Below are 12,184 nucleotides of genomic sequence, written 5' to 3' on the forward strand. Positions count from 1 at the left end.
GCCACCACTGCTGGGCCTTCTATCATTTTCTACTTCTTTGAGGCAGGCTCTCCCTCTCAGAACCAGTGCTCGCTTCTTCTTTAGGCTGGAAGCCAACCAGCCCCACAATCCTGTTTTATCTGCATCAGAGCTGGGTTGCAGGTATTTGCAAGGTTACCCAGCTTGTNACGTGGATGCTGGGATCTGAGTTCTAATCCCTGTGACTGCAAGGGAAACACTAAACCTCTAAGTCATCCCTCCAGCCTCCTGGTTTGGCGATTGTTTATTACAGTTGTTTCTGAAACGGTCTCTATTCTAGGCTGGCTTTGAACTTCAGACCCTCCTGCCATTACCTCTCCAGTGCTGAGATTATAGGTGTNGGATACCACACTTGGTTTATGCAAGGTAAGGGATCAAACCCAAAGCCTGGTGCATGCTGCCAGNAAGGCCACATCCAAGCCCCATCTGGTTTGGTTTGGTTTGGTTTGAGGCAGTATCTNACTTTATAACCACTCTCAACTGAGTTTCTGGCTTGAACCCCACAGCAGTCCTCGGTCTCCCAAGAGATTACAGGATTACAGATGTGAGTGGTGTCTGCTCCGAAGTCTTGTTATTTTTGTTCTTTGAGTCTGTAGCTCANGGAGTGTCAGTATGGTTGTATGTAGGCTGTGCTGGAGTTGACCAGGAAATGCTAATTTGGGGTCAGGGCTAGGGGCATAGCTAGAATGATAGAGAGCTTACATAGCATATTAACGGCTTTGGTCCAGCACTACCAAAGAAAACACGAAAAGTTTTGGGGTGACTGGAAATGTGGGGGGCACTAAGATAGGGATTTGGATGGCTCAGACCTTCCGCTAGAGGTGCAGCTAGGGAAGAGAGAACAGTGTCCAGCTCCATCACTGCAGGAATCATACCAGGCAAGGCCCTTTCCTCTGCTATAGTGTACATCTGGNAGTGACCCACAGCCCGAATGGGGACAGTGCGTTCAGAGAATTGTCAGGGGGAAGCTTTGGGGCTCGCCAGTTCACCAGAGTCTGAGAGGTACCAGAAAATAAAGCCATTTTATTATTTTCGTCTTATTCACCGTATGGCCTGAGGGTGGGGTAGGAGCAGAGGGGATGGCTGGCCCCAGATGAGAGCTCTGGGGTTCTACTTGGCCTGAACAGCCTCCTCCAGCCTGTCCAGGCGCTCTTGTAGCTTTTGCACTATGGCGTTCAGATTCCTCACGTCCTCCTCCAGCCGCGACACGGTGTCCTAGGAGACCCAGCCCTGCATCAGGCCCAGCTTCTCTGTTGCTTCCGCTGACACCCGCTAACCTTTCCAAGAGCCGCAAGGCCCTTCTTCCCCAGCAGATGCTCCCCGGATTACTGCATGCCTATAAGCTTGCAACCTGGTTTCTAAGGCCTCGGGGCCACCCACTCCTTGCCCTGGGCTTGGGCATCTCTGACACGGGACTCTCCCCACGAGACGTTGAGTACATCCGTGCAGGCTTTGCCCCAGCCCCGCTTCCTGCTTTGCTTCCCCCGCTCCCCAGCCGCCTTACCGAGCTAGGCGTGCCACTGGGCTCCGGCGTAGTTCTTCTGCGAGCGCTGTCCAGGCCCCTGTTGACCCTCAGCTCCCTGCTCTTTGGGGGCACGTAGCCATCCTTGAGGGAAATGAGGAGGGGGCCAGCATCCCGACCACCCAGCCACTCCTCAGCTGTGAGGGCAGGGTCGGGTCCTGCAGTGGGCGGATACAGGTCCTCCTGGAACAGGTCCGACTGCGGGCAAGGCCAAGGCTGGTCATGAGAGTGTTTATGTTTCTGTCCCACCCTACAAACCCCTGTGGTCATGTCCTGTCCCAGCACCCTGGGAGGAGCATAGGTGTATCACCTTTCTAGGCACTGTCATGGCAATGGGCTCACACTTCCGCTCATGAAGCTTATAGAATCTGTGGAAACAGGAAGATGAGCGTCACTCCTCAGCACGGCTGGCTGGGTGCTGAAGATCCGGCTAGGATTAGGGGTCAGTCACCTGGCAATCTCACACTTATTCACTTCCAGGCCACGTTTGGGCATGTAGCCCATACCACGCTGAGACTCCTTGGAACTGAACATGGACAGATAATGCAGGAACGGAGCCTCAGACGTGATCTCAAAATACCGGATAGAGCTGTCACCCTGTGGGTGTGGGCAAGAGTTAGTACCAGAACAGGGCACCCGACTGTCTGTTCACCCCGTTGCCCCCAGCCCTCCTGCCTGAGTCACCTTGCCACAGAGGTAGACAATGTTGGTATCGGGATCAAAAAAAGGTAGCAGGACTCCGCTGCTTGTGTCCAGCTCCTGCAGGGACAGTGGCTCCTCCAGGTGCTTCTGTAGAGACAGGTGGTGATAGCAACAAACTGGGCCATGTCAAGTCTTCACTGGACAGTAAGCAGGCAAGGGCCCTCAGAATAAGCATGGAAACTCCCCCATCTCACAGGAAAACAGAGGCCACAGTCACGTGGCAGGGCAAGCCTCTAGCCCTGATTCCCAGCCTGCAGGGCCCCCGTGTCTCAGCACTCACTGTGTCCCACAGCGCCACCTGCCGCTCACTCATGCGACTGAAACCCGTGGTTAGAATCTTCCCTTCTGACACAAACACAGCATGCACTGGCCGAGTCCCCTCATGGGGACGGTCCTTTTCCTGAGAGGAAAGAAAGAAGGTCAGCTTCTCACAGTCTCACCAAGGGACTAGACCCCAGGTGGGTCCAGGAGGAGCAACATCCAAGGGCCAAGGTTTAGGTTCCACGGCAACTTACAGCCACAATAGTGCCTTTGCGAGGCTCGATGACGCGAACACGCTTGTCGCGGCAGGAGGTACAGATGAGAGCACCGTCCCGGCTCCAGTCCACGCTGTAGATTGTGTCCGGGTGCACATCCGGGCCCAGCGTCAGCACGGCTGCCCCAGTGCCCACATCCCACACCAGGATCACATTGTCACAACCTGCACAATTGATTGTCCAGCGTTGAGCCATTAGCCTTTGCCCCTGTCAAGTCGCCTAACCCTCCCCTCCGCCCCCTGTGGCACCTGCACTGAGAAGCACATTCTGGGCTGTGGGGTGCCAGGCCACGATGCCAACCCGCTTGGTGTGGCCTTCCAAGGTGACGACAGGCTCCCGCAAGGGCAGCACCAGGCCCCCATCCGGGATCTCCCACACCTGTAAAAAGGGGCAAGTGAGTCTGGGGTTTCAAACACCAGGTTCTTCCTTCAGACTCCTTCAGACCACATTCCTAACAAACTTACCATAACTGTGCAGTCCTCAGAGCCACTGGCAATGACATTGTCATTGTGTGGGCACCAGGCAATGTCTAGCACAGGGGCAGTGTGGCCGCAGACCAGAGGCACGTTCTTGTCTACTCGTCCAGTCTGGAGGGCACAACAGGGATTTTAATGGAGGCGGTTTGACTTCTGAACCCAATCCACCCTCCCCACACCCCTGCAGAGGGACGCAGAGGAAGGCTGTGGGGTCCCTGGGAGAACTGGGGTGGGGAGGACTTTGTCCTAGTCCCAGGAAGGCGAGCACCAAATCGCATGAGACTCTGGTCAAGTTCCTGGCCCTCTTTCTCAGTGTCATCTGTGGGTACCATGGACCCAGGGTGAGCAAGGGGTTGGGGTCCCCGAGAGGAGAGTGTGAGAAGAGTGCTATAGAATGTGTCCTATAGATTTGGGCCTGGAGGTCTGTCTGATGCCTCTTGACAGCAGCAGAGGTTTGGAAATGGCCTCTTCCGAGAGCCAACTGCTTCCTGTGTAAGGAGCTGTGCAGGGTGCAGACCCGGCTTCAGCCCAACAACCACTTCCTCTTCTCTTCTGCTTCCATCGGCCCTTTTAAGGTAACAACTTGGGGCCTATCTCCCCTTCCTGTTTCACCCCCTGAGGAGTCCAGGAGTGAACTGCTGCTGAAGAGCAGCAGGCTCAGAGGGGAGGAAAAGGGTTTTGCCTCGTCTCCACCTGTGAGCCAGGGCTTACACTTGAGGAGTCCCCAAAGTCCTCGGCAGACCTGGGGCCCTCAGTCCTGAGGACACTGGAGCGAGCAGCCTTATCCTGAGCAGAAAACCCCAAGCCAAGATTTGGGGGACCTGCCCCCTTGTTTTGTCCCCAGATAGCTTAAGTAGCAAATGGCCCTGGCCCATTTTACAGTTATCAACACAGAACCCCAGGAAAGCTGGGTCACAGTCACCTGCTGGGGACCCCACAGCCTCAATGGACAGCAGAGTCCTCCCCAGGAGCACGGAGGTTCCAGAAGCTCACCTTGCCTAGGGGTAGCACCAGGAAGGCCCCTCCCCCACTGGCCTCACAGATCAGAGCCATGAACTTGGGGTTGACAGCGCAGAAGCCACTGTCCCAAGTGGTTTGTGAGACGCGCACATCTTCATAGCACTGGTCTGCCTTGGCTGGCTGTCCAAACACGTGGCGGAATTTGCTGGAGCGAACCACCTGCCGGCTCATCCTGAAGGACACAGATTGTAAACTTTCCTTTGGGTCAATACCAGCCGCACGCATGTTGTCATCCCCAGAGCAACCCTTGGCCTGGCCTTGAGGGGTTCCAGCATGGCGTCTGAGGCACCCCGACCATGACTGACAGCTTGCTTATCTCCCTGCTTTCCCCAGTTTTCCTGTCAAATTCCCAGGCACTTCAAGCCACACCCTCAATCCTGCACCATCAGCCCCTACTATGGTGTGGCTCCAAGGGTCTGGTTCTTGATTGAGACACAGTGCCTCCTTCCTAGTGGTCCAGACACGCTGGAGGTGGGTTCCCTCCTAGTGAACTCGTCTAGATCCCACATCCCTCACACCCACACAGAGCTTCCTAAAGGCAGGGCAGGGCTTCTCCCTGGCCTTCCAGCTCAGAGATGGCACACAGAGGGATGCAGGCTAGCTTGCCTAGGAAGGGATGCAGTAGCAGGATGGCTTCCCCAGGTTTCTGGCTACGAGAAACAGCAATGGCTTGGGTCCTAGCACCTCCCCAGACCTCTGCTCCTAACCTCCGCTCAGAAAAAAGCAGATGTTCTTCTGAGCCATCTCTGCTTCCGTTAAGCTACACTCAGGAGAGGCCCACTCTGACTTCCCTGAGGTCCGCTAAGATGGTTACCCACTGTGGCTAGGCAGCCAGCCAGTGAAGCCCAGGGGCTGCCTCTATCCTTGTGTTCCAGAGCTCCATCCTTGTGCCCAATCCTTCCACCTTCCTGCTCAGTAAAGGAACCTCGGCTGTGCTGTGGAAGGCATCCTGCCCAGAACCTCTATCCACCTCCCCAGCCTCACCCATCTGCTCTGCCTTAATGGGGAGCCCCTTCGTGCTGGGATTCCAGTCCTCGCACACCCCAGTATCACCAAGGAGGCTCCCAGGTCTATTTAAAAAAAAAAAAAAAAAAAAAAAAGCCGGGGAAGTGCCTGAGTGAAGTCTCCAAGATAGGAAGGGGACACAAGACCCCAGTGAGCAGTCTGGATTTGGGAGAAGGCAAGCCCAATCCAAGGTAGGGGTAGAAGATGTGCCCCACCCGGCCTCCTCCCCCACCCAGGTACCAAGCCCGGAAACCACGGAAAGGGGAACTTAGTCTTGTTTTGCACTCAACCCCTTCCTGTCTCAAAGCTCAGGGCAGCTACTTGGCTCACCCCACCCTGCACCCCCCACCCTCAGAAGCTCCCTCCCGGGGACATAGGTTCTGAGCCCAGTTACGGCCGCTCCCAGGAGCCCACCTCCATCTTGGTCACGATGGTCCTTCGCCCTCACCTTGGAGCACTCTGGGACCTACTTGCTCCTTCGCACTCCCTAGTCCTCGATCCTCCTAGCGGGGCTCACAAACCGGCTCTCTGTCCCCAGCCTGGTGGCCCTGACAGCTCGCCCGCCCCCACAGTCCCACAGTCCTGCCCCCACACTGGCGCTGGCCCCACAGGTGGCCCATGGCAGCGTTGCCTGGCCCTTGTGACCAGCCCTCCCCCAGCGCCCAGCCTCACCTGCTGCGGAGAGCTGAGCGTGACCCCTCCCAAGCGGAGGAGGAAGGAGAGAAGGATGGAGGAGCCGCAGGCTGGCCGCCGAAGATGCTCTGTCAAGACAATGAATGAGCAGCGGCCGTGCGCCGGCCTCCTCCGGGTGGTAGCGCCCCTTTGGGCGGAGCTCATGGAGGCCCGGCCCTTCGCTCCGGGGCTGCAAGACTGGGACCGCTCCCCATGCTGTCAGCTCCAACCCCCGAACAGATGCTGACGCGAATCAACTCTTCTTTTAATGTCAGAACGCAAAAATATCCCGTTCCTTCATCCCTCCCCCAGCCGCTCGCAGCCTCCAAGAGGTCCTTTCCCTGGCATCGGAGAGAGCTCTAGAAGGGTTGCAACCGGCTTGAGAGCCTTCTCTGCGACAGGAGGGACCTCTCTTGTCGTTGCCCCAGATGGATTTCTGGGAGGCCTTGGGGGGGGGTCATTTCTCCTTTCTAGGGGTTCAGGGCTTCAGCGGGGACAGCCTTGTCCTCTGCTTCACGGCGTTGAGGCCCGGAAGAAGTAAAATAACTGGGCATTATGGAGCACCTGAAGGAGGCAAGTGTTCCCGCCTCTAGAGAGCTCTCGGGCCAAGGGAAGAAGGAGTCGGGAGTCCATCTGCCACAGTTTAAAAGCCACACAGAGAAGGCTGATATCTCACACAGGAGGGCTATCGTCCATTCCTATCCCTTAGGGGGCGGTGGGTTGTCACGGTAGCAAGGGCAGGGGAAGAAAGGCCTTTGCTGGAACCACTGTTGTGACTCCTGGCTGTCACTCATCTGAGTGACCTTGGACAGGCTAATTTCATCTCAGCTCCAATTTCCTGTCTATAACAGCCTTACCTGCCTCAATATGGAGACGGTCACTCCAAAGATAGCTGGATTTGCATCTACAGGGTGGCAGGTGCTGATTAGTGTTGGGTCCTACAGTCAGATATGATGGCCCACACCTGTAAATCCATTACTACGGAGGCGGAGGCAGAAGAGTCAGTGAAACCAAGGCCAGCCTGATCCACATGTAAGTTCCAGGCCAGGGCTACATAGTGAGACCCTGTTTCAAAAACCCAAAAGATGTTGGCTCTTTTCATTATTGCCATTTACCAAAGCTTTGTGCTATCCTGGGAGGAGAAGGAAACAGCCGATGTGGCTCTGGAGAAGGGCAGGGGGCTGAGGCGCAGTGTCAGCAAAGCTCAAGGACACAGGTGTGCTGACAGTCATCTGTAGTCAGGAAGCTGAGGCACGAGGACAGCCTGGGCTACAAGGCAAGACCTAGTCAGAAGAAACTCTTCTTTAAGGTAGAAGCAGTTCGAAAGAACAGAAGGGGCCTGACTCCAGTTGTACTGATTAGCCATGTGACCTTGGCCAAGAGGCCCCACCTCCCTGAACCCCAGTTTCTGTAGGAGGAGAACAAGTAAAGACGTTCTGCTCACCTCACAGCTAACGGTGCACAAACGAAGGTGTAGCCTGAAGTGTTCTGCAGTTACTCAGTACAGGGTTGGATAGTGCCTGGGGTTCTGCGGCTGTAACCAGGGACTCTAGAGTCTCCAGCTAAAGTGATAACAGTAATGGGGCTGAGAATGGAGCTCAGCTGGCAGAACTGCCTGCATAGCATGCATAAAGGCATGACCTCCAGCATCACATAAGCTACGTGTCGGGCTAGAGAGACGGCTCAGTGGTTAAAAGTGCTCACTGTTCTTGCAGAGGACGAGGATTTAGTTCCCAGCACCCACATGGTGGCTGACAACCATCTGTAGGCATGCATGTGATGCACATACATACAGGCATGTAAAACAATCACACTCGTTGCCTTAGTTACTGTTGTATTGCTGTGAAGAGACACCGTGACCAAGACATTCTTATAAATGAAAGAATTCAACTAGGAGCTTGCTTACGGTTTTAGAGGATTAGTCCATGATCACCATGGGGGAAACCAGAAAGGCATAGTTCTGGAACAGTAGCTGAGAGCTTTACATTCTGAGCTGCAGTCAGGCAGAGAAAGAGAGAGACAGACAGATAGACAGACAGACAGACAGACAGACTGAGATTGAGAGAGACAGGGGGGCCCCTGGTGTGGACTTTTGAGACATCAAAACCCACTCTCAGTGGCACATTTCCTCCAATGTCTGTATCTATTCCAATAAGACCACACATTAATCCCAAGTAGTCCACCAGCTGGGACCCAAGCATCCAAACATATGAGCCTCTGGGGGCCATCATTATTCAAACTACCACAGACATAAAATAAAACTTAAAAATCTAAATCGTGAAGTGGTGGCGCACGCCTTTAATCCCAGCACTTGGGAGGTGGAGGCGGGCGGGTCTCTGATTGCAAGGCCAGCCTGGTCTACAGGGCTATGAGTTCTCTATGAGTTCCAAGAGCTATGCAGAGAAACTCTGTCTCAGAAAAATAACAGATAAAAATCTAAAAACCAAAACCAGGTAAGACAGTGGTTGGCCATAATCTTGGACAGCAGAGGTGGGAGGCTCAGAAATTCAAGATCATTCTTAGCTACATGAAGAAGTTCAAGGCTAGTTTGTGCTATATGAGATCCCGTCTCAAGCCTCTCCTGAAAACAATAATAGCTAGTGTTTATTGTGCAGCTACTATATACCAGACTGTTCTAGACATTAAAGATTTACATGCTCACTGGGTATGCTGGTATACACCTGCAATTCCAGTACTCTGGAGGCTGAGGCAGGTCACCAGCTTGGGCTACGCAGCAAGACCCTATCTCAAACACAAGCAAACAAAACATACTATATTCACTTAATCCTAAAATCACCTTCCACCCTGGGGGTGGCTACTACTTGGTGGCACTCTCGCTTTGGCAGGAAGTGTATAGACATACACCACCTTCAGCCCGGGAGAGCCTAGTACTCACACTCAGAGAACCCATGCCTTTCGGGGGTGGTGAGCCTTACAGGCTAGCAAGAGAAAGCTAGGCAGTCACACGCCTAGGCACGGTATGCAGTATGGGAAGGGGAAGATAACATGAAGACAGGAAGCTGTTATAGAGGACAGACACAGAAACCAGTGGGAGGGAGTTCTCCAAAGCAGATGTCGACCGAACACAAGAATGAGTGTTAGCTCAGGGACAGGTGGGCCCAGCTTCTCACTAATATGGGCGTGTGTGTGTGTGTGTGTGTGTGTGTGTGTGTGTGTGTGTCCGTGTGCATGCATGTGTGTATACGTGTGTTGGAGACCAAATTCAGGGTCTCGAGCATGTCAGGCAGGCATTATGCCACTAGTCTCTCCCCTGAGTCCTCATCTGTGACATCACCTTGGTTTTCTTTTAGGGATGTAGCATTCCATCAGACCATCTGGGATTCATCTTGTGGCCATGCTTCTCTGTCTAGTGAACCCCCCTTTCCCTGTCTTAGCTGTGGGAAGATCACTGATTTGATCTGTGCTGTGAAAAAGAGTCACATCTTGGAGCTGTGTGAGGTGGGGAAAGCCCTCTTTGCACGGCATATGAAAACACGACCCTAAGAGAGAGCATCTTGTCACCGTGTAGGAAAAAACTACTCAGTATAGACCACATGAGAGGTAAGATACAAAGACAGATTCTATGCATCATTGGAGCATCTGGATCGAGCCAGGTCAGGATCATTCAACCTTCCTGTATAGTGATATTTGTTAGAACGTTTCTCCCAACACACCTAAACTAGTAAGCCTAAGTTCCAACTGGTCTAGCTTCCCTGGAGGGAGACATAATCAGAGACTCACAAAGCCAAATATGTACAGTAAAGACAGACAGAAATATAGGAAGCCCAAAGTCCTGCAGGAGGCTCTTAAAGCTTTCTCTGTCTGTCTGCCTCTAAAGAGGTTGTGGGACAGGACAGAGACCAATGACATGGAGAGACCTCCCTGCTGTTCCCTGTGGCTCCTCACCAAGTGATGTTGACTTGTCCACAAAGTACATAACTTGCTAGTTTTGTGGAGTAGGAAGACAAACGCAGGGCATGAAATGTCTATGTGGCTCTGGTGTCATCTCTCCTTCATTCAAAACAAACCTGCCTGACATCAGAAGCAACTGAGAGGACAGCAGAGGCACAGAAGAGAATAAGACACACCTGAGGTCTATATTCCAGACCCACCCCAAGGCTGAGCTATCTGTGACGGGGGCAGGCTATCCTTGAAGTAAAGACATACCACTTTTGTGAAGCATCAAATTACCTGCCTCAGTTACCGTTCTATTGCTCTGATAAGACATCACAGCCAAGGCAACTCACAAAAGAAAGTGTTTAATTAGGCTTACGGTTTCAGAGGGTCAGAGTCAGTGGTGGCAAAGCACAGGCACGGCAGCAGAAACAACCCACATCTTTGTACCCAGCTACGAAGCCAAGAAAGAGGACACTGGGAAGTGCAGGAGGGACTTGAAACCTCAAAAGCTGTCCCTAGTGACACACCTCCTAATCCTTCCCAAACTGACCCATCAATTGGGAACCAAGAATTCAAAAATATGAGCCTATGGGGTTCCTTCTCATCCAAATCACCACAGGGAGTTAGGATAGCTAATTAAAAGTGGAGTAAGAAGATCTATGTTCTGGGCTGGAGAGACGACTCAGTGGTTAAGAGCACTTGTTGCTTTTGCAGAGGACCCAGGTTTAATTCTCAGTACCCACACGGTGGCTCACAACTGTCTTTAACTCCAATTCCAAGCTAGGCTCAGTGGAGCACGCCTTTATTCCCAGCACTTGAGAGACAGATGCAGGCAGATCTCTGTGAATTCTAGGCCAGCCTGGTCTATGTAGTGTATTCCAGGACAGCCAGGACTACATAAAGAAATCTAAACAAAACAAAACAGAGGAGGAAACTCTAGTCCCAGGGGATGCAACTCTGTCTTCTGGCCTCCATGGACACTGCACACACGTAGCTCACAGACATATGTGCAGGCAAAACACCCACATGCATAAAATAAAAAGAAATAAAATTATAAAAAGAGCCTGTGTTTGCTTCAGCCAGGGTTACCAAGGAAATGCGAGAATATCTAGCAAACTGCTACCATTGACACAACCCTTCTTTGTGAATTTATTGTTAGTCAATAAATTCTGACATTGTGGGAAGATACAGCCCTCTTCCCCCACCCCTCTCCCTCTTTTTCGTTTTGTGACAGTACCTCACCATATAACTGGTTGGACTGGAACTCATTATATAGACCAGGCTGGCCTCAAACTTACAGAGATCTGCCTACCCGCCTCTGCCTCCCAAGTAAAGGTATATACCACCATGCCCAACCTATCTATGTTCCTGTGCTCCTTCCAAAAAAAAAAATTTAAAATATGCCTGTGAGATGGCTCAGTGGGCAAAGACACTTGGCTACCTAGCTTGACCATGTTAGTGTGGCCCCTGGAACCCACACGGTAGAAAGAACGGGCTACTAAAAAGTCTCCTCTAACTTCTCTACACAGTGTAGCACATACAAATACAGAGAGAGACAGACAGACAGACAGACAGAGACAGAGACAGAGAGAGTTCTTTGTGTCAGGGAAAGCTGCAGCCCCAAACCACTTCCCACCTCCACAACCTGCCTGCTCACACTCATGCTTTGTGCTTGGCCTTCACTTCCTCCTCAGCTCCTTTCTCCCTGCCTGAGGCTTCTGCCTCTGCTGTGCCACACAGACCCTGCCTGGACAGGACCAGTGGCAGCCCTATGATCTTTATAGGAAATGCTTCTTTTTGGTTATCTAATATTAAAACCTAAGTATAATAATTTTTGTCCCCATTTTACTTTAGGTTTTGATAGCAAAGTTTTGTAGACTTTATAAACAACAGGCATTCTTGTTCTTTTCCACATTTTGTTTTATTTGGAACTTCCTATGTGTCTAAATCTTGATCTAAAGTTGAGAATAAATTATCTGTAAATTAAAAAAAAAACAAACAAACAAAAAAAAAACTCCAGAAAATAAGAAACATGGTAGCCAGTCTTTTGCTGCTTGATGGGTTCTTTCTTCCACCTTTCTCTTTCTCCATCCCTTCTCTTCAACCTTTTCAACCCCCAGACACAGATAGGAGAGAAAAAAGTTAGAGAGGATAGGAAAGAGATCCCTGAATAAAGTCAGGGGTCAGAAAGGGGGTGATGTTAGACGACTTCCTGCTGATTAGGGATGTTGTGTTCCATAGGTCAAGGTTGGTCTTTGCTATCAGGATATATACAATTATTATTTGCTCCTCCTCCTCCTCCTCCTCCTCCTCCTCCTCCTCCTCCTCCTCCTCCT

General features: G+C 52.1%; 1 protein-coding gene across 4 annotated transcripts; it reads right to left on the bottom strand.

Moving 5' to 3' along the window:
* Positions 1–1,021: 1,021 nt before the first annotated feature.
* Positions 1,022–6,143, bottom strand: Coro1a (coronin 1A). Of its 4 annotated transcripts, none has more exons than XM_021189625.1 (11): positions 5,952–6,143; positions 4,248–4,446; positions 3,243–3,365; positions 3,027–3,156; positions 2,758–2,942; positions 2,523–2,642; positions 2,225–2,329; positions 1,992–2,137; positions 1,851–1,908; positions 1,523–1,738; positions 1,022–1,233 (listed from the first exon to the last, which is right to left on the bottom strand). In XM_021189625.1, exons 2-11 carry the CDS (start codon positions 4,443–4,445, stop codon positions 1,129–1,131), a joined length of 1,386 nt encoding a protein of 461 aa, XP_021045284.1. In that variant the 5' UTR covers position 4,446; positions 5,952–6,143; the 3' UTR covers positions 1,022–1,128. The 4 variants fall into 4 exon arrangements, with proteins under 4 accessions (XP_021045284.1, XP_029400988.1, XP_029400991.1 ...); XM_029545128.1 differs by having other exon boundaries at positions 4,248–4,467; positions 5,952–6,067; XM_029545131.1 differs by lacking the exon at positions 5,952–6,143 and adding an exon at positions 5,728–5,821.
* Positions 6,144–12,184: the final 6,041 nt, after the last annotated feature.

Source organism: Mus pahari, chromosome 1 (genome assembly GCF_900095145.1).
Source record: "Mus pahari chromosome 1, PAHARI_EIJ_v1.1, whole genome shotgun sequence".
NCBI classification, from domain to species: Eukaryota; Metazoa; Chordata; class Mammalia; order Rodentia; family Muridae; genus Mus; species Mus pahari.

Excerpts from the sequence above, each read along its gene's own strand:
- Coro1a (XM_021189625.1), bottom strand. The coding sequence starts at position 4,445 with ATGAGCCGGCAGGTGGTTCGCTCCAGCAAATTCCGCCACGTGTTTGGA. Across the intron at positions 2,330-2,522 it reads AGGTGGCGCTGTGGGACACA|AAGCACCTGGAGGAGCCACT; the intron begins GTGAGTGCTGAG and ends CTGTCTCTACAG. Across the intron at positions 1,234-1,522 it reads CCAGTGGCACGCCTAGCTCG|GACACCGTGTCGCGGCTGGA; the intron begins GTAAGGCGGCTG and ends TGGGTCTCCTAG.